This window comes from Channa argus, chromosome 23 (assembly GCF_033026475.1).
Source record: "Channa argus isolate prfri chromosome 23, Channa argus male v1.0, whole genome shotgun sequence".
NCBI lineage: Eukaryota > Metazoa > Chordata > Actinopteri > Anabantiformes > Channidae > Channa > Channa argus.
Genome location: NC_090219.1, coordinates 10,476,968 through 10,497,601, shown reverse-complemented (window position 1 = coordinate 10,497,601; position 20,634 = coordinate 10,476,968). Strand labels below are relative to the sequence as shown.

Below are 20,634 nucleotides of genomic sequence, written 5' to 3'. Positions count from 1 at the left end.
ATCAGCTTGTTTTGAAAAAAGCTGGGCTCCAATGTGATGTGGAAAAATACCTGAACTATGTCAAACCACTGGTATGTTCCTTTAACTCCATCATAATGAATCGAGACCGTCTGCATATATTTAGCCCCATCAGCAGCGCACAACAGGTGCAGGACATGCGTCGACGCCGGCTGACGAGACCTCCCTGCATCTGCGTGCTGCTATTCAATGTCGCCCGACGCCGTGTGAACACATTGTGAGCGCGGTGTGAAAGCGACAGCCCCGAGACCTTGAACAACACTTGTCTGAATGGACCTGTGCCATTAACTGTCCTGAAGCCTGGCCCAGGGCCCTCCATCTGGCCCCAAGAGTGGAGATGGGGTGGGGGTGGGGGGAGGTTGATCAGCAGGAGTCATTACTAACTCACCTCAACAAGAGGCTAATGCTGGTAAACAAAGGCTGGGACAATGCTGGGATTATGCTAACACCCCCCACCCAACCACCCACCACCACTGCCACCACCACCAGACAAGGGCAGGATTTCCAGAGTTTGGTTTAGATTAAAGGAGCTCAGCCTCTAAAGATTCATTTAAAGCTATACATTTTAACAGCTGCAGCATCTTAGAAATGTTCCCGTCCTCGAGAAGAACATAATCTAAACGGAGTTGAAATATTCTTTGGTTCGTAGTTAATTTGTTGTATTTGATTCTCTGCTAAAATACAGTAAAACACATGATACACACCACATGACCCAAATGATGTGGATTATCTCGCTGATATTTGACCCATGGCTGCAGAGACAGGAGTGAGCTGTTATTGGGAACTGATGTTGGATGATAGGATCTAACTGGGACACTGGATCCTCACTGGAACAACAACAAACACGTGGAAGCATAAAACTATGGCACTAGCGCTAGTTACTTGCTCATGTTCTTGTAGTGCACAGCAGCCTCATCTATGACACAGTTGTCTGCTGTCATGCATTTTCTGCCACTTCTCTACTGGATCACTATGGCAGGTCAAGCAAAGTCCAGACTTCTCTCTCTTTAGCAAAGTTTTCTGCAGCTTCTGGTGGATCCAGGGACCTTCCTAAGCTGCAGTGTGTTCTGCATCTACCCCAGGAACCTCCTACCCAGAAAGCCTCTAAACAGATGCGATGGAGCTCAGTCCACGTGTTGGAGAAAAGTTCCCTTCCTCTGCAAAGTTAATGACAACGTAGGCCGAGCTTTGCCTTCTCTTCACCACCACAGCTCCTGCATATCTGTGGACGACACGTCAACGCACGTCCTGTATCGTCTTGCTCATCAAAAAGGCCCAGACAAACTCAGAGTAAACTTCTTGAAGTCTGTCGTGGCGCTTTTCGCTCATGTTGCAGCTACTCACCCATTGCAACCCCAGCTCCTATAGATTATGCAAAGGCCTTTTAATTGCATACATTTAACCACATACAGGACACGATTGTATCCAAAAGTTTGTGCATAACCCAAACAGGAAGGTACATGTCCTTTAAAGTTGGACAAAAATGTGTGTGATATAGAAGCAGACCAAAAAATGCCATTAAGAATTTAACCTCTTCCAAATATAAATGATGAGCAACGACTAAAAGGAAACTCTTTAAGCCAGATATGTGGTATTATGATCAAAACTGAAGCAATTGCTGTCATCGTGAAACGTTTTCATAAATGTAACCTATTAATTCATGTATCATAAATACAGACTTATCACGTTTTGCTTCCTGTCAGAGGCCTGCTCTCCTTTGGAACTCACTCACATTAATTAAGACAAGTCAGACTTTTTCTACATTTTCTGCTCCTCGGCTTCATTTAAGTGAACATCATGAACTTGTGGCTTTGCTTCACGCATGAACAAAACATTCAGACAAAGTTAAGCCTCGTACTATTCCAAAAAGCAACTTTGTTTTATTTCATTTCTTCCATCGCATCAGTGTGAAGGAACAGAACATCTGCTTGTAAGATTTTGCCAAAAAAAAAACCAAATAGCTGACCCATGTGACCACGTGCCTTTTGTTTATTAAGTACTGTTCTCTTGTCAATTAGCAACGTGAAACCTCGCTGAACCTCCTCGTCTGCGCTCAGACAGAGCTGGAGGTGAGAAAAGCTTCCTTCGTCAGCGTAATTAGACGAAAGGAGGCAGCCATCTGTTGACGATGACCGCTGTCTCTCTGCCGCTCTCATCTTCCTATTCTTGTCCCCCCCCCCCCCCCCCCCTTTTTTTTTTTTTTCTTTTTTCACACAGTCCTGTCCTTGAGATTTGTTTCTTCTGTAACTGTGACGTCTGCCCGTCTTTTGCATCTGCAGGTACTGCTTTCCCTTTGGACGACCAGATGGGGCACTGAAGGCAATGCTGTCCCTGCAGGAACGGGTACAGATGCACAATGATCTTTTTTTTTTGTTAATAAACCCAGTTTTGGGGGAAAATGTTTACATTTACAAATGTTTAGTTGTTGCAGATTTGCCTTAATGCTTTGTGCTAAATGGTGCAAAAACGCTTTAGTTTTAAGTAGTAATTTTATATGTTCACATTTACGTTTGATAATGAAACATTTTACTTTCAGCTACAAAGTAGTTTTTTATGTATAGGCTTAATGTTTAGAGGTAAATTGCAGGTAACTGAGCTATTGAGATTATACATGTATGCAAATGTGATGCAGAAATGTCTAAGTAATGCTATTGTTCATCTTCATATTCACCCAAATTGTTTTGCATTAGGCTGTAAATCGATAACTGACTGGTTTTGAAGGATGACATACGCGCACCTCTTAGAGAAATAACGAAAAATGTCTTTGTAACTTCATGCTGAGAAGAGGGAAAGTTATTAAATATACAACTAACTACGGAGCTGCACCACAGATAACGTTCAATTAGCTACTGCAGAAAAGCCGACAGCGTTTTCAAAGCTGCATTTTAGCAGCTGCTCTGAGGTTGTGAGGACCATGGTCTGTGAGGACAGAGCGTGTTTGTTGAACATTACTTTGATCAGTAATCAGAAACCTCCTTGTCTGCAGCTCCCGAAGGTTTTGAAATAGGGAGGCATTAATGTACGGTTATACCCTAAAATAAAGCCATAGAAAGCAAGTCATTCTTTAAATCAGCCATGAAACTGACCAGGAACCGGGCAGTGAAATGGGGTCGTTGTTTGGGTTGTTTCAGGTCTTGATGAACGACATCACCACACCCGTCCCTCCAGAGGAGATGAAGAAACTGGTTCAGAGGTGTCTGGACAAAGCAGCGCAAATCAACTACAGTCAGCTGATTGAATTTGCTCAGATCAAGGGTGAGAGTTTGTAGCTGCATTTTTTTTAACAAAGCAGATGTCAGTCCAGTTGTCTTAATGTGTGACTCCACAGTGAAATGTCCTTCTGTGCCACAAAAAAACAAAAGGATCGTTATTAAAGTTGCACAACGTCATGTGAACAATTACCATCTTCCCATGTTTAACCTTGTCTATAGTTTGAAACTCCCAAATCCTATTGGCAGTATCAGCTTCAAATATTTAATCCTGCAGTATTAACTTTATAATACTTATAAAAAGATCAATATCATTTGGATAATGACTGATTTGACCAACTTACTCAGCAGATGCTTTTTGGGAAACGTAGCTGTGTTTTAATGTCTGTGTGTAAGCTGCAGTATTTGTTTTGGACCTCCAGTGGATGCTCAGGCAACTCCAGAGAAAAGACTGGAGGACATGATTCGACTGGGGGACCTCTGCATCGAAGTCCTGCAGCAGAACGACGAGCATCACTCTGAGGTGGGTTTTATTTCCCCCTTTTTTTTCCCAAACTAGCTCCAAAAAAAAAAAAAAAAAAAACGTACAATAAAAACATGCAGAACCAAATGAAAGAAATAAATGAGCAGCTTGGAATGAAAATAATCATATCGTTCAACCTTTATACTGTAGGTTCTGCGTTATTTATCCTGTATTTTGTGCCGAGCAGTGGGTTCAAGTGGACCTGAAGGGAAGTCTTTCCAGAAGAGGAGGCACTAACCTGGTTCTGCTAACCAGGGGCACAAATCCATCGGCCTAGTCGAACTCACTCTGTGCGTTTACATGCACCTAAGTAACCAGGATACAGTTGGCCATCTCGGGGGGGAAAGCTGGTTTCCGAAGTCGGGCTAGGGGGTTTAGGGAAACCTGATTTCCCATTCTCCTGGAGAACGCAGATTCTTCTGCCCTGAATATGCATAACTGCGTTTCCAGTCAGCTCTCTCCAACTGCGTGTGCGCAGACAGGAACACGCAGCTGAAACAAACGTATCCAACACAAAGTGCCTCACTAACCAGAAAAGTCAGAAAGCAGCAACAGTTAAAATCTGTTCCTCAGGCCTCCAAAATAAGTCGGAGGTTACTCTGCTGCTGCATGTTTACGCATGTTCCCTGATTACCTGAGAAAGCCGATTTCTCCTGGCTACTTAAGCGTCACGTTTTCTCGTGTCATCCGATAAAGAGACCCGTGTACCAGGATGTGATCGATGAGCTGTTGGCCGCAGGATGGCACTCAGCCTTATTAAGCATTGAGGTGAGATGTTTCTTGAAGAAGATGGGTTGGGTTTTCTAACAACATAGGAAAGTCACTGCGGGAGCCGAGCTCATGATGGGTGAGGAGAGTTCCCAGTTCGAACCCTGCTCCAGGTCAAAGGATACGTTAGTCTTTGCTGTAAGGGACGGAACAGCTGTGACCCTGGGACACCTGCTGAGGATGCAGATGGGATCCCAACAATATAAAAGCCGTTACCTTTGTTGTGAGTAGTCAACTTGCTAAAGAAAACTGCTTGTTGGTGTTGGACATATCAGGAGAACAGTTTAATAAAATGCAGAAAACCAGTTATAGTTTGTTTTTTTCTCGTCTAAGCGCCGGTGGCAAAGATGCCGTGAGTCACTTGATAATTTCATTAAAATTCTTTGATCACTTTTCTTCCCACCGTCCATTTTCTTCCTGGCAGCACTCACGCTGAAGTGGCATATGACACTGCACTACCCGGTGCAGTATTAACGTCTGCGGAGGAGGCACGATCAAAACAACGCCCACGGCCCATATGCATGCCACAGTGTAAAACTGATCAATCATAGGTGTTGGAACGTGGCGGTTTGATCGTCCTTAAGTGGCAGCGTGGCGCTCAGGCATCTGTTTCTGAGCTATTAATAAGACGCCAATCTTTGCCGCTGCCATGGCGACCGGTGGATCTCTGCTCTGAGATTCAGATGTGATGTTATCCACAAATTAGAGGCTTTTTTGTCAGAGCACCATCACAAGCTGTCACAGCTTAAATTTAGAGATTAATCATAATTGTTCATCCGGTTACTGTCGGCGTCAACAACGTTCCTGCCGCCTCTTTGCTTTCGCCTCTTTTTGCCAGCGGTTCATTACGAAAGGTGTCACAGTGACGAGCAGGTGTGTCGGTCTGTCCACGTGGACACTGCTTTCATCTCTTTGCTGTCTTTTTATTTAAAGTTTCCCTTTAACACACGTTAAAACACTTTTTTCACCTTCTACCTCACTGCAAAATCTGATGTTTGTTTCCTCCAGAGCATATAGAATCCAGACATACAATGTTTTAGAAAACTAACCTGCAAATGCATTTGAGTTTGGAAGAGAAAGTCATTGAAATTGGATTAATTAACAGCAGACTGTGATCGGCTGAAACCACAACAGTTTTGTCCTGACTGCTGTTGGCTCCAGTTCTCCGACAAACGCACTGCATGTCTCAGACCTCTGTAACCTTGTTACTGGATTTATCTTGTTTTAACATTGTTACAAAATGTGGCCAAAGTGTTAAACAAGCTTCCACATGTCGCCAGGAGGAACTGGGGATCAAACCACCAACCCTGGTTGATGTCAGCCAGTTCTAGGATTATCTTGTCATTGAGTGGTGTGTTAACAGTCATTAAGATCCAGCCGCCATAGTAGAAATTACAAGTGCCACAGTTGCCTTTGGGGACGTAATTCATTCTACAAATTCTGACTGTCGTGCACAAAGTCCAGGGTTTCTGGTTCGATTTCAGTCTCCTTATGTCACATGTCGATGTGTCCTGGAGCAAGACACTGAACCCCAACTTGGTTGCTCCTGTTGAGTGCAGGCCACTTTGGGTACCAATAAGGTAGAAAAGCGACCATTTTTAGGGAGGCAGTAGTGATAAAATAAAGGACTTTATTACTTCGGTAACGACCAACTGAACATGTTGGCTAACTCTGGCCTCTCATGCGACTTCTGGATGCTTCACAGAGGAACAGAGGTTGTGGAAGAAATTGTCCGATTGTGCAAAAGTTGTTATTGTGCAGATGTTTGCATGAATCATTAGTTCACAACCGGAAGAGTGGTAAGCCCTCAAATCAAATTTAACATTTTGTCATTTATCTTTTTCTTTTCCTGTATTCCACCATGGGAAGGGAAGGGAGGTAGGTTTTGTCCCCTGCTTATGTCTCTGTTATTTGTTGTATGGCTGCTGGTTTGTCTGGTCCTGAGTCCCATCAGACCCCATTTTCTCTGTTTGGCTTTCTGTGGCTGTTGTTGTGTGAATGAATGTGTCTCATGGTAAAAAGCTTCTCCTTCTCCGTAATTACTGAGATTACACTGGTTTATTAATCCAGTGTAGATTGAAGATTTTCCTGAACGGCACTGTGTCCTATTTTCTAGACTTTCTAGAACCAGAACCTCTGACGTTACTGTACAGAAGAGGTTTTGAGGCAGAAAATGAGCACACAAGGATGCGAAATGTCTTAGAAATGACGAACAATGAACTGAATTTATCCAAAAGGAACAAAAGGTGACAAAAAATGTCCAAAAATAGACATCGAATGATTTAAAACATACTCAACTTCCAACAGGCTCAAAAATGACCAGAAACAAATGTCTCCATGTATAAACCCTGGCAGCGCAGTTAAAGATGAACATAAGATGAATTAAGGCCTGTTTGTTTTTTAAATGGGCTTTTCAGCCTTTGGAGTTCAGATGATTTATGTCAAAAAAACCAAACTCCTCTGCTTGTTTCCTTAAAGCTCAGATAACCAACATAAGCTACAGTGTGTTTTCATGTTTGAGAGAATATTTGAAATTAATTAGATAAAGATTTGGTCCTTAGGAAAGTACAGACCTGTTGATACATCATGAAGAACCTGAGAGCAACAGACAGTACACACACACACACACACACACACACACACACACACACACACACACACACTATATGCATCATAATGTAGACGGTTAATAACCTCCCCGCTTTTATTAGCTGCTTCTTAACGTATAATTATTTTCTTGTTTTGCTCGCCGAGAGCTGAAGGTCTCCACAGCTGTAAATAACAAGCCACACAGACGGGACACAGAATGTACAGGTCAGATAGGATTAATAAGGTAAACATGACAGGAAGACGCTGCGAAAATGAGGCTTGTGGTTCTTTCTCTCCATAAATGTGACTAATGAGAACATGGCTTCTTCACACGAGGTTGAAAGTTAGACTTTGATTGCTGAATATTTCTTATTTTCCTGTTTACTTCCTAGTTATTTCCTCCCTTCAGCCCCTTTTGTTCCATCTTTCTTAAATCTGTCCTTTTGTTGCCTTTGTGAATTCCTGTTTCTCATCGCCTCTCCTGCCTTTTGTCTCCTCTTTGTCTCCCTTGATGTTATGACGGGAGCATTTATCTGCAAGCAGCTGCTATTGAAGAGCACGTCTTTGGAAGAAAGCGTTGTAAACGCTGAAGAATTGTCTGTTTTAATGTCGTTTGTTGTCAGCAGCAGAAACCTGAAAAGGCTTGAAGAGTCATTGTGCAAGGCCACGACTACGAGGTGTTTCAGTGTCATGTCTCCTCTCTCCGTCTCGCAGCTCTGCCTCTTTGTCCTCCGTCGTACAGGAACGCCAACCTCAGAGCACTGGCATTTTATTTGAGGCTGGTTGCACTTTTCTCTCAGAGGTCCTTTAGCCGTCAATAGCAGCGGTGACCTGAACAGGCTGCCCTCGGTCTCCTGGAGAGCTTCGCAGACTGGATGCTCTTTAGACTGAAGATATCAGTGTTACCTCAACCGTATCACCTCTGGGCTTCTTCCCGTTCTTTTCATTTTAACACGGCGACTAAAGAAGCCTCGCATCCGCCTCCATTTGTTTAGATTTCTGCAGCTTTTAGCGGGTCATCTTTTTTTATTCAGATCAGGGTGTTTTGGTCGGCGAGACCTTTTTCTTAGATGTGAGACGCACAGCGAGTGAGTTACATACAGTAGAAGGATGCTTCATTGTTTAGCAGCAATTAATAAAGGAAATAAATGTAACTCTTTTGGCACTGATGAGGAATAAGACAAATTGACGTTGATTCTCACACAGTGTAAAGCGCATTTCTATACAAAAATTCATTCATATGAAAGAAAAGCCGCACGATCTCTGCTGTTGAAAGCAAAGTCACATAGTCAGTTAAATGAAGATCGTTGCCAAAAGAGTGCAGGTAAAAAAATGAGCCAGCTGGGAAACACTGACACATTTGCAGAATTGCTGATTAATAGGTATTGTCCTCATAATAAACTAAGCAGTTAATTTAAATCCCCGTTTGTGTGTAGTATTAATCGGTTGCTGTGTAAATCCACCAGTATCTGGATACAGGTTTGATGAGTCAGTATCAGAGCAAACACCTTGATGGCAGATTAAAAGAGGCAGTGGAGGACAAGTCTCTTGAAAGGCACAGGTCAGAGTACCGATTAATCAGCGATTACAAAGCGGAAAACGTGGCGCTGCTGTAAATTGAAGTCCACCTCCAGACATTGACTTTACAGTTTGTCATGGCGTTCGGCCTGAAGAAGAACTCGGCTGGATGCTTCAGTTGTGTTTTCATTATAGTTACAGTAATAAACACATGCTCAGATTCAGGGGAAGACAACTTCCTGCCGATTCCTCTGAAACGATTTGGTCACCTCTCTGACTTTCTCAGGCTTTCTCGTGGTGGCCGGAGGCAATGGCCGAACACTCTGAGACCTTTCTGTCTCTGTACCAAGCTGACATGGACGCCGCTCTGCAGGTCCAGCCCGTTGACTCCTGGGACAGCTTCCCACTGTTCCAGCTCCTCAACAACTCCCTGCGCACTGACCGTGAGTCTGAGCCTTTTTTTTTTTCTTTCAAGTAATCGTACGTCAAACTTGTATTTCAGAAACGATGACCCCCAAAATATGTTTGCCTTCATTATGTCGCGTTCTGTAGTGAGAACCTTGACCACACTGCATTTATTTGGGATGTGTCCCAACTATCAGGCCCCAGCAAAGGAATGAAGGTGGAGGCCCTGGAAATTAGCGCCACGGTTGTTGGCAGGTTGATATAAAATGAGAATGAGAAATAAATCTTTTGTTCATGTATGACAGTGTCTCTCTGCCCACGTCTATGGAGATACTGTACGTTGCTGTGTGGGTAGTTTGGCCAGAAATATAACTGGAAAAGCTCAAACATGCTTCTGTGTGTCTGGGAAGAATCCACTGTCCAAAGCCAATCGGCATTGGACAAAAATTAGGCAAGAAAACAAGTCAAACTTCCCACATATAAATGCCCCACTCAGCACACACAGTCCTCTCCAAAAGTATTGGAACACCTTGGCTTTACACATTCATACTGTATGTTAAAAAGCTTCGGACGTTTAATATAACACCTCCTGTAAAATAAATAAATCTGTTTCTGCTCCTGAATTAAGACTCGTAACTGGCATTAGGAACAACATGGAAATAGCTCAGGAGTCCAGTGTGTTCACCCACCAGACTGATCTTAACACATCTTCATTTTGTTTCTAGTTACTGCTGGACGCCCTGACACCACTTTTCCCCCCACACTCAGTACAAGTACTTTTATTTTAGTACTCGATACCGAGTACCGTTACAAGTATTAAACTATTTTGCTTCTAGAATCATTTGTTGGAGAATAAAATACTCATCAATCCATTGCAGTTAAGCAAATCTTGCACGTTCTTCTGCCAAAACAAACATGGCTGTGACTGGTGTTTAATAAAGGGAACAAGTTTCCCTATAAAGGAATATGAAGGTAAAATAAGTTTGATGTTGTTGCTGAAGTCAGTCACAAACATTAAACACTTTTAAAATAATCTTGAGAAACATGAGTGCGACTGTTAGTAACGAGATCTTAAGACTTTAGCAGCAGAGTTTGTGTTCAGATGTACGTTTCACCTCATCCCTTATCATTTTCCTCTGATTTCCAGCCGCACTTTTGCATCGGTCGAGCTCCACACAGGGAGCAGGGCTGCAGAACCAGATCTCATTCCAAATGAAAAAGCAGCTGAAACTGGCTTTTCGAATCTGTGTGTGCGAACATCTCATTAGGAGTCAGGCTACATTAGCTTAGAATCTGAGGTCACAGCTGCAGTTGTGGCAAAACAGCACAGAGTTACACAAAACTTATGAACAATGAAAATAACCTAGTTATAATAATGTGGATCAGATGTATTTTTACACCCTGACTTTGTACTTTCGGCCTTCATTATTTCATTTCCTATGCTAAACATGTGACCTCTTTTCTCTGATTTGTTGGTACCTTTCGCGTGCACAGAAACATCGTACATCTTTATTTACTGGTTTTAAATATAGCATCACGTTCAGCGAACTGTACGAGGTTTAATGTGATTTGAGTCGATCAAATGAGTATTTAACAGTTCAATGTGTAATTTCCTGCTGCCTCTAATCACAGCTTTACTCTGCCAGTTTCTGTGGGCTCAGAACCAACACGTTTGTGCAGCAGTCAGATCATCCTTCACACACACACACACACACACACACACACACACACACACACACACACACACACACACACACAGCGCCTTTATATTTCCTCCAAATTAAATTGCGTTGGTTTTCTCCCGTGTGGGAAATCTGCTAAACACAGGAAGTGAAAGATCCGAATGAAAATCCAAAAATGCTGCCTTCTGATCACCTCCATACACACTCACACTGAAAAAATGTGTAACAGCAGCTTTAAAATGAAAAGAATAATCATTCGCATAGAAAAATTTAACCGTTACAAAAGATTCACCTGCACAGGAAAAAGAATTGCTTCTGTGAACTGTTGGCCACCTCGCTGGCAACGTTCAGCCGTGACTCCTCAGTGTTGGCTTTCTTTTTATTCCTCCTCAGGCTGCAGCTTCTCTGGGAGGAAGTGCTCAATACAGCACATCACATGGTCTCATTGCCACATAAAGCATAATAACAACCAAACGTGTATGATAGGTTTCATGCAGGTTATTTAGAATTTAACTTTCTGACTGAAGGAATTTCAAATATCCAACTGATGATGTTATTTTTGTATCAGGACTTCACATTGAGGGGACACTTGGGGTCCATCAATCAATACACATCAAATTAATACCTTTGTGCACAACTTCAAGCACGATGTCTAGTCCTCTTCTATCTAATGCCATATCGACAGGGAATCATGGTGATGGCAGCAGCAGGGACAGGAAGCGGGAACAAAATTTGAGAAAAGTTTCATGTCATCAAATGCAGAGAGGCAACAATATCAGCTCCAGAGTGCATGAGGCTGTGGTTGTCCTTTAGGACAAGACTCTGTCCTTAAGAGGCCCAGCCAAAGCCCAGACTTCCCATTCAGCCTCCTGGAATTTAAGAGTATCCATCATAAAGACTGGGATCAAATCCAGGTGGTAGGAGTTTGTAGAGACTTACCCAAGAAGACTGGCCAAAGGGATTTTTTTAATACTTTTGTAAAAGAGACATGTTTTGGATTTTTAAAGCATAACTTCTGTAGTGAATAACATAGAACACACATACAGACACTAAAACCAATGAATCATTTCTACTCAGCAATGTGAGTAGCTGGGATTAGCTTGTTCGTCTCTACCACAGACCTCATTAAAAAAAAACATAGGACAGACATACTGCTCCACCAGGGGACAGGTTTCTTTGTTCAAAAACACTCGGTCAAGACATTTTAACAAATTTTGCACCAGGTTCTTGAATTCGCCATAATTTCACCAGAGATTTTCTACATGTGCAGTCAACTCTTGCTTACTTAAGAATAATACAGTTATGTCAAATCAGCACTTTTCTGGCAAAACTTACCTTGAAATTGACCCAGACCCTGCATTCAGGGGACTTCATTGATTGGCTTTAGTGTCTACATGCAAATAAAAATACCAAAAAAAAGTAATTTAAAGCATTAATCACTTTTTTTTTGTATTGTATGTAGAAAGATGGAAAAAGTTTTTCAGTTTTATCCATTTAAAGTTCAGTCTACAATGCAAAAAGTGAAGAGGAATACTACATGAGGCCTCTATTATAATAAATAGTTCTAAAATTATTAAAAGGTGTCTGTCAGGACTTGAATAGGATTTGTTGTCTAAACGCAGCCTTGTATCCTCGATTAAAGGTCATTTAGGGCTTTTGTACAAGGTTTGGATTTGAAATTTTAACCTTTTGTTTTCATCATCCTGGCTGTTGTCTAACGCATGACGAGCTCATAAGGCAGATGCTTTAATGAGCACATTAATGCTTTTCAGTGCAACGAGGAGTGAAAATTAAATATTAAACATCAGTCTTCACTGACATTTGCGCATTGATAAAAGTTAGAAGCTGAAAAACGAAGAATCAATTCTGAGCTTTCGTCGTTCGAACCTTTCTCGCAATCTTTTGTCCGTTTCCGTACAAATTGTGAATTTTTGAATTGTAAACGATGTGGTGGAGCCTGAAAGACCTCTGTGCCGCAACAAACAATATGATTTCAGTAATAAGGAAACATTTTTTGGCACCCACTTATTTTTGTAATGTGCTTTTCTACGTTTCAAGGTCCCGATAGTGTGATAACAAAGAGAAACCTCAAAAATGAAAGTGGAAACTTTAGATTAAAGTATGACAAACATCAACGTTGCACTGTTGTAGCTCAGATTGTTGTAGTATTTTCTTCGCTTGCACAATCCGTCTCATTGTGAAGTTTTTATTTGACTGCTGGAGAAAAATCTCACCTCATTGTTTTCTCTTTCCAAGCGCTCCATCGGCTCCGAGGCTTTGTCTCAGGGCCAGCAGAGATTTGGCGAGATGCAAGGCGTTATTTAACATGTCTGATGCCAAAGTACCTCAAATACAGTAACAGACAGGCAGGCAGATAGACAGACAGCCCAAGGGCACTGTTGGGAACAAAAAACTCAGTGTTTCATTATGCGAACAACTCACAAATCTTTTTTTTTTTTTTTTTTCGTGGCTCATATCTTTTATATTTTTTCTAATTACCATCCTAATGTCGTAATTATTCCAAGTGTCATAACATTAGCCGACTTGAATTGGAGAGTAATGAGGCAATTGACAGAGCAGAAACACGGAACGAGTAAAATCATAGTTTTGACTGTTTGCACAAATGAGGTCTTCCCTCTTTGATAATTACATCCAAAGTGAGAGGAAAGAGATATAAATCCAATCACATATTCAAAACATGTTTGGCACATAATGAAGCTGATTTGTCCTCAACATTTACTCGAAATTTAAGCCATTTAGAAAAATCCACATACAGTGACTTTCAGCTGATCTCAGGTGACGTGACTTCATTGCACCTAATCTTTGAGGACTTTCTTCAACAAGTGTATTATCTCTGTTGTTCTGTAGATTATTTAAATGCTCATTTGATTGTCAGCATGTGCAGGCGAGCGGTTGCAAGGGAGGAGGCTTTTACTCTCTTGAGGGCAAAAAGGCTAGTGTTAATCATGATGGAGCAGAGCGCGAGGAATTAAAACTAATGAAGCCCTGAGAGACCAGCCTGCCCACTCCTCACCCAACTCTCTGTCTTCGACTCTCCTTGCTGCGGTGGACGCTTTCCGTCACCGAGGATTCATCTGTCTGTTACTCAAGCCTCCAAGGAGGGGTTGGGATGAGGGGCACTTGCAGGGGGGAGGGGACCAATATCTTCTCTGGTAGAGCCACAATTCTTCGTTGCCATTTGTACCTGTTGCTCAGTTTTAGTTCAGCCTCTCAGAATTTCTCAGATTATAACACATTTTCAGAATGTGTGCATCATTTGGGATCTTTGTGATACCGGTGTTAACCCAGTGCTTATTTTTTTTCTGGGGGGGGGGGGGGGGGTCCAAAGGGAGGTTAAAAAACATTAGGGAGGCAAATTGTACCTTCAAAATGAACAATACAGAAGCTAATAATTATATTAACATAATGATCCACTTTTTTTTCTCTACAGTTCAGCAGGAAAAGTTGTAGTTTTTTATCCACCTCATTTGTTTAAAAACTTTAGTAATTAGATGTATTTACTTAAACATAATTATCTAATTAATTGTGCACTGTTATGGATAAACTACCTTTCAGTACATGAAGTGACGTGTTTGGCATCAGTTTACTGAAGCTGTCAAACTGTGTTCCTGTGCTTTTAGGTGGATCCCATGAAGCCCCCACACACTTTATTTCCTTTCCCCGCAGTTTTTAAATATTTGTTGCCCCCCAGTGTTAAAATCCTTTCTAGTGAGCGGCTTGGTGCATCTTTCTTCAACTTCAACTTTCTTCAAAGACTTTGAGTTTCATTAATCTGCATAAACTACATAAACAAAGTTTTAATTAAATAATGGCTAAAACTTCATTTATTATGAGTCTGGGGCTGCAAAATGAAAATTGCCTGTTTGTTTTTTTACCTTGAACATCTGTTACGGAAACTGTCTTTACTGTAAAGTTACATTTACAGACTTTAGGACAAATACTTGATCCACAAAGCCCCACAATAAACATCAAATATATTTTAGTTACCCATCGGCTCAGGGAGCAGCATCATAAAAGTTGATATGCACATTACATCACGTCTTTTGCTGGGTGTCACGGTAACGTGCTGCACCAAACTCAAAAGAGGCCTGCAGAGGGTCGTCCGGCTGAATCTGCCATCCGATCTTTATCTGAAAGTACACTTGATGAATAAATGTAGGGAAATACTTAATACAGAAAGCTCCACAATAACCATGAACCATCCCAGCAGATAAAGGCTGCTGAGCTGCTTTCATGGCGAAGAGTCCTCACTGGCTGCTCACTTGAAATGTTGCTTCTAGCTGTATTTTAGGAGACGTGGAGTTAGGAGGATGTGTAGACGTACATTTGAGGTAAATAGCAGGTTATTTTAGCAGAACCCAAAAGTAATATACTGTTATTCTTTGAGTCAGTGCTGGTAAGTATATGGTCGCGTAGGAAGGTGGTCCAGCCCGTTCTCGTTCCCGAGGCCTCAAAAAGCACGGCTTCGTCCACTCACTGCTGCGTTACATGCTGAAGCGTGAAGTCCCTGTTTGTGTTGGTGATTGACACAATGGAAAGATAAGATGGAGGCTTGATATGACTTAAGTTTAAGTAACATGATGTTGCAGATTGTGTAAAAGTAAAGTTTATCAGTTCTAACTAGTTTTGATGGAAATGAAACTGAAGTCTTATTAAGTTTGCTTACCCTCCCCGATAGCTCACCTGTGCAACGGGACTTTCCACAAACACCTGCAGGACCTGTTCGTCCCCCTGGTGGTGCGCTACATCGACCTGATGGAGTCCTCCATAGCCCAGTCCATCCACCGCGGTTTCGAGCAGGAGACCTGGCAGTCCGTCAAGTAAGAGTCGGCCCACCTGCTCCTCACGAGCGTGAGCGGTTAGCTTTAGCTCTGTGCACCGTGGCAGCTGTTCATTTTTTCATAGAAAGAAAGTTGTTGGTTTTTTTTTAAGACTCTAGGTCACAAAGATTCTTTGTTTTAACAGGATCTCAGCAAATGAAATTACGTTCCTTTAAATCTCAGGATATGGATTGTGCACTAAAGAAGTGAATCTTCATCTTGTTGTCGTGTCTCATGAACATTACAGAAGAATTACAGTACTGAGCAAAACATGATTTAACTTGATCAAAACCTTTGCATTCGTCACACTGCTTTTGTCGTACAGTAGCCAGGGAGAATCACTCTGAAGCAAATATTACAAAGACGCTGCTTTTCTAAATATTTAAAAACACCAGTATGACTTGTTCTTTTGTGTTAAGTATGACCAAAGTATTGAAGACATTTTAATTAATTTTTTTCAACTCTATACAGTCACTGGAGTGGGCTGAGGTCAAAGGTTATTCTTAAACCCTAAATCTCTATAATTAAGTAATGACATAATTAATAATTCATTAAATTCCGCTTCATTTCCAAAATAGATAGAAGCAAGGTAAAGAAAAGCTGCGTTATAGTGGGATTTTTTTTTTTTTTCTTTTCCTCCTGTCTGCTTATCCTGTGAGTTCAGTGTCGCCACAGCAGATCATGATCCTCATGTTGATTTGGTACAGTTTTTACACCGGATGCCCTTCCTGATGCAGCCCTCCCCAATTTCTATCCGGCTTGGACTGGTGCTGCACAGCTGGGGAGGGGAATGGGCTGTTAGGGGTTCAGTGTCTTTCACAGAGACACTTCAACATATAGCCAGGACTGGGGACCCCCTAGCTGTGTAATATTGGGATAATATTTTGGAAATGGGGGTAATATTAATGTAACTGAATTATTATGATTGTTACATGCTAATACAGAATTGTTACACCCTTATTACATTGTTATTAGAGGACATCACCCAATGGAACAGAGTTTATCAGAAATATTTTCTGAAAACTTTGTTTACTTTACAACTCGGTAATATTTAATAATAAAGTGCTACTGAAAAAAGTTTACAAGTACAATTACACAAATGCAAGATCGGGCATTCTTATGCCCTTCTTATATTCCGAACAGTCCTTAGCTGGTCCCCTCTGGTTCTGCACATGCTCTCATTTACTTTACTGTGAGAAACAGTTTCTTACAGTCCGTCACAATTTGTGAAGCTGTCGCATGTTTCAGAAACAACATAAGACAAAGCTCCTAATCAACTTGAGGACGACAGAGAGGCAAAAGGAGCCAGAAACAAAATGCACCTGAACTCACAGAAAATATTGAATAGAAGTGAGCTGGAACTTTTCTGTCTTTTATTGCTAATTTAATGCTGTCACGGGTTACAGTGGTGGATGGTGCCCACTGTCGCTTTTACTCTTTTTTTTTTTCCATTTCCGCAATCCATTGACTGACTTGACGGCAGGTCGTTGACCAACAATCTAGCGAGCGTTCCTCTTCCTAAAGTCCCCAGCCTTCCCCTCACGCTGCCGCAGATGCCAACTTTCTCAGCCCCCTCCTGGATGGGACCGCTGTGTGACAACACGTATGTATGAGAGGGCGGACGGATAGAAGCATCACTGCATTGGTCTGGACTAGAGGTCTTTTTATAAAGTCTACGAATGCGTAACCAGAAACTAGTCCACCAAAGGAGAAAAAAAAAACCCAGGACTGAACCCAGAGAGACCCAGCAATAAGATCTAAGTTAAAGGAAAAGTTCAGGACTTTCAACTTAGTCCTAATAGAAATGTGTGCATATGCGTTATTAAAATTTTTCCTGCTTTCTACAGTATCCATAAATGTTTCCACCCTGTAAAAAAAATTAAAAGGCCAAACTCTACGGCATTCGTTCCATGGAAAGAAATGCACTTTCAAAGTTCACCTAAGAGTCACAGGAAATGTCAGTAGTCCATAATAGAAAAGGATTTGTAATCTGTCCAAGTTGCAGGGTTTTGAAGAAAAATGTAACCTTCTTTTTCCTCCCTTACAGTCCTCTGACTTTTATGGCACAAGAAAGGAAAGTTGTGGCTCGATTGGTTGTTGGGCTAGTGACCAGCTTCCTTCACAAGTTGTGTTTGGGGGTAATTGTGTGTTTGTACTTTCCAGATTCATCAACTGGAGAATTTTTGCAGCTAAAGGATTTAGTACAGAAATACTGTAGGCTGATGAAGCTAAAACTGAGTTTGGCTTATGTTTGCGTGATGTGAACATAAATGCACTGTTTGCAGGCTGTTATGTGTATGTGGAGAGTGTTTCTCAGAGGGCGGCGCTATGATTAAAAGTCTGAAGGCCGTTACATCGCCAGCGAACAACTGTCACGACTACAGTGTGATGGCTGAAGTTTAGCCAGTCTCGGATGAACTTTGAAGGGCTTTTTTAAATGAACTGATATGTATAAACTGTAGCGGACTTTCCGTTACAGTGGATTTGCGTTACTCTAGAGAACATTGGTGAAACACTGTGGAAAGCAGGAAGACTTTGAAGGACCAGCAGCTTGTTCCAGAAGTGTAAAAAGCACTCAAAGACCCGGTTTAATAATCATGATCTATTTCTTTATTGAAATGTGGACTCTCTGGATCTCTTAGAACATCAATTAGAACTGTCTTATTCTATGTGAGGTCAAGCCCCAAACATGGTTCATGCAAATACATAAATGCAGATGCTTCGAGCGAAAGAAGCACATCTTCACTTCTTGTTTAATGCAACACAATCTGCATGCTGAGCATCACCACCAATGACGCTACGGCAGAACAGAACGAAGGAAAGCTGCTTTTCTCTACTGGGGTCAACTGCTCTGAACCATCACAGCTGACCTGTTCAGCGAAGCTCTAGCTGTTCACGTTCCACACATATACATATCACACATAAAGCGAAACAAATGTTCCTCATGGATCACAGTGCAGATCACAGGACAAATGTAAAACAATAAAACAGGTGCAGAAATCAGAGCATTAGCTTTGTAGTTTCTCTGCATATTAGAATGTTCGTCAGTGTACATGTGTAACATAAGAAACAAAGTGTCTCTGCACACCTGAACAGGTGCAATTGTTATTGTCCTTAAAATATAAATATGTTTATTATTGCATGTCGAAAGAAGAGATGCATTACACCACATCTAGCTATTAGCTTATTTCCATCCCATCACCCCAGGCAGATACACACACAGTAGCAAATAAACAGGTAATCAAATACAGTATCATAAATCAAAATTAAAATTCCAAAGTGTTAGGTACTCAGCAAAAACATGACTTCTAGTGATATAGGAGACCTGGGTCAACTCAGGCCTGGTCTTTTGCTTTCCCGGGAATCCTGGGTAAAGACCTCTAGTCTAGACTGTCGGACCTAAATGCTGTGTTGCAGCTCATATGTCTGCATGACATTGCTAAAATAATTTGTTAATATCCAGTCAGGATTCCACAGAGTTTTTTACGCTGCTCAAACTTAATTGTTGTCTTGTAAAAACGAATTCCACAAAAACTTTGTTTGGCTGTTGGGTCGAGCTTTTTTTTTTTTTGCGAGGAAACTGAAGAGCGTGCATCATTATTCCCGTGTGAATGAGCCGGGGCTCAGTGCGCCAGGCAGGTTTGTGGTTTGTTTTCTGTGACACTGTGGCTCATTTGTCAGCAAAGTGCTCCCTGCATGCAGTTGTTCCTTAGAGATGTTATGATGCACGAGTGCTTGTGCTGTACAGTGTGCATGTCCGACGTCAGTGTATAATAATGTATTCCCTCAATTTCTTGTTGCAGCTTGCAAGGAGTAAATCTGCCTGACATCTTGTAAGTTGTGGAGACATCGTGTGTTTTTTTTGTTTGTTTTTTTACATGTGAGAAAGTTGTATTGACTCTTTTTCACCTTTAAAATAATCCAGAGACAAATATCCGACAAAGATTATCCCGGAGGATTTGCTATTTTAAAACGACAAACGCGAATGAAAGAAATGAATGTTTTTTTTTGTGATGTTCAGGCGAATGCAAAAAGGAAAGGTGCTCTGCAGAGCTGCCATCATGTTTAACAGTGCACGTGTGTGTGTGACTGTGTCAGTGTTCTCAAAGTGTGGAAAAGTGAAATAAAGAGAATAGAAATTCTGGGCAGCACGGTGGAGGAGCGGCTAGCGCTGTCCCCTCACTGCTAGAAGGTCCTTGGGTTGAATCCACCGGCCGGCTGCATACTTTCTGTGTAGATTCATGTTGTCCCCGTGCATGTGTGGGCTTCCTCCAGTTTCCTTCCCACAGTCCAAAGACATGCGTGTCAGATTAACTGGTGCCTCTAAATGTCCTGTAGGTGTGAATGTGAGTGTGAATGGTTGTGCATGTCTCTCTGTGTTGACCCTTGAGACAGACTGGAGACCTGTCCATGGTGGACCCGCCCTCTCAGGATAAGAGGTTACAGATAATGGATGGATAACAAACCTGGTCTTTATAGTATCTTCACATACATCCCAATTCTTTTTATCCTTCATTTTGTTTCAACTAAAACGATAAAAGTCATAACAAGCACAAATCATTCAGCCTCAAAGTTTCTAGTTTTACCCCAAAGGAAATATTTTCTTATGCTATTACGAAATAGCTGTAAATCCCCCAGTTTTAGAGCAGGAGCAGACAGATTATTAACACATCGCTAAACCTGGGTCACACATGGACTTGTTATTGTATGAGAATATGTGATATTTTTCCCTTAACATGGAAATATGCAAATGTCCAAACAGCTTTTGTTTGAAAATATGGGTTTGGTACTGTTGAGACAAAGCAGAAAAATAAAGACAGAACCTTCAAATTTTATAGACTTAATAATCCCTTAAAAATGAATTTAAAAATTGTTGCTGTTTTGTTGACTCGGGTGTCACATCAGAGGTTTTCTCCGGGTTTTTTTTTTCAGAGCCAATGAGTGTGCAGCAGTACTGCCAGCTTTGGTGCTGTGGTGCGGGTGAGGTTTTGGGGATGAGTTGCGAAGGGGGAGGGGGGGGGGGGGTCTCAAGAGGCTAGTTGAGGGTGTGTTTCTTAAAAAGGCTCCTCGTTCCGACTCCC

General features: G+C 41.7%; 1 protein-coding gene across 1 annotated transcript in view; it reads left to right on the top strand.

The window, feature by feature from the left end:
• cadps2 (Ca++-dependent secretion activator 2) overlaps window positions 1–20,634 on the top strand; it is a gene marked incomplete in the record, with an annotated part of 186,010 nt that overhangs the window by 138,614 nt on the left and 26,762 nt on the right. The window contains 5 exon segments of the mRNA XM_067492860.1: window positions 2,298–2,361; window positions 3,150–3,273; window positions 3,650–3,750; window positions 8,912–9,068; window positions 15,412–15,553. Coding sequence (XP_067348961.1) covers window positions 2,298–2,361; window positions 3,150–3,273; window positions 3,650–3,750; window positions 8,912–9,068; window positions 15,412–15,553 — 588 coding nt within the window.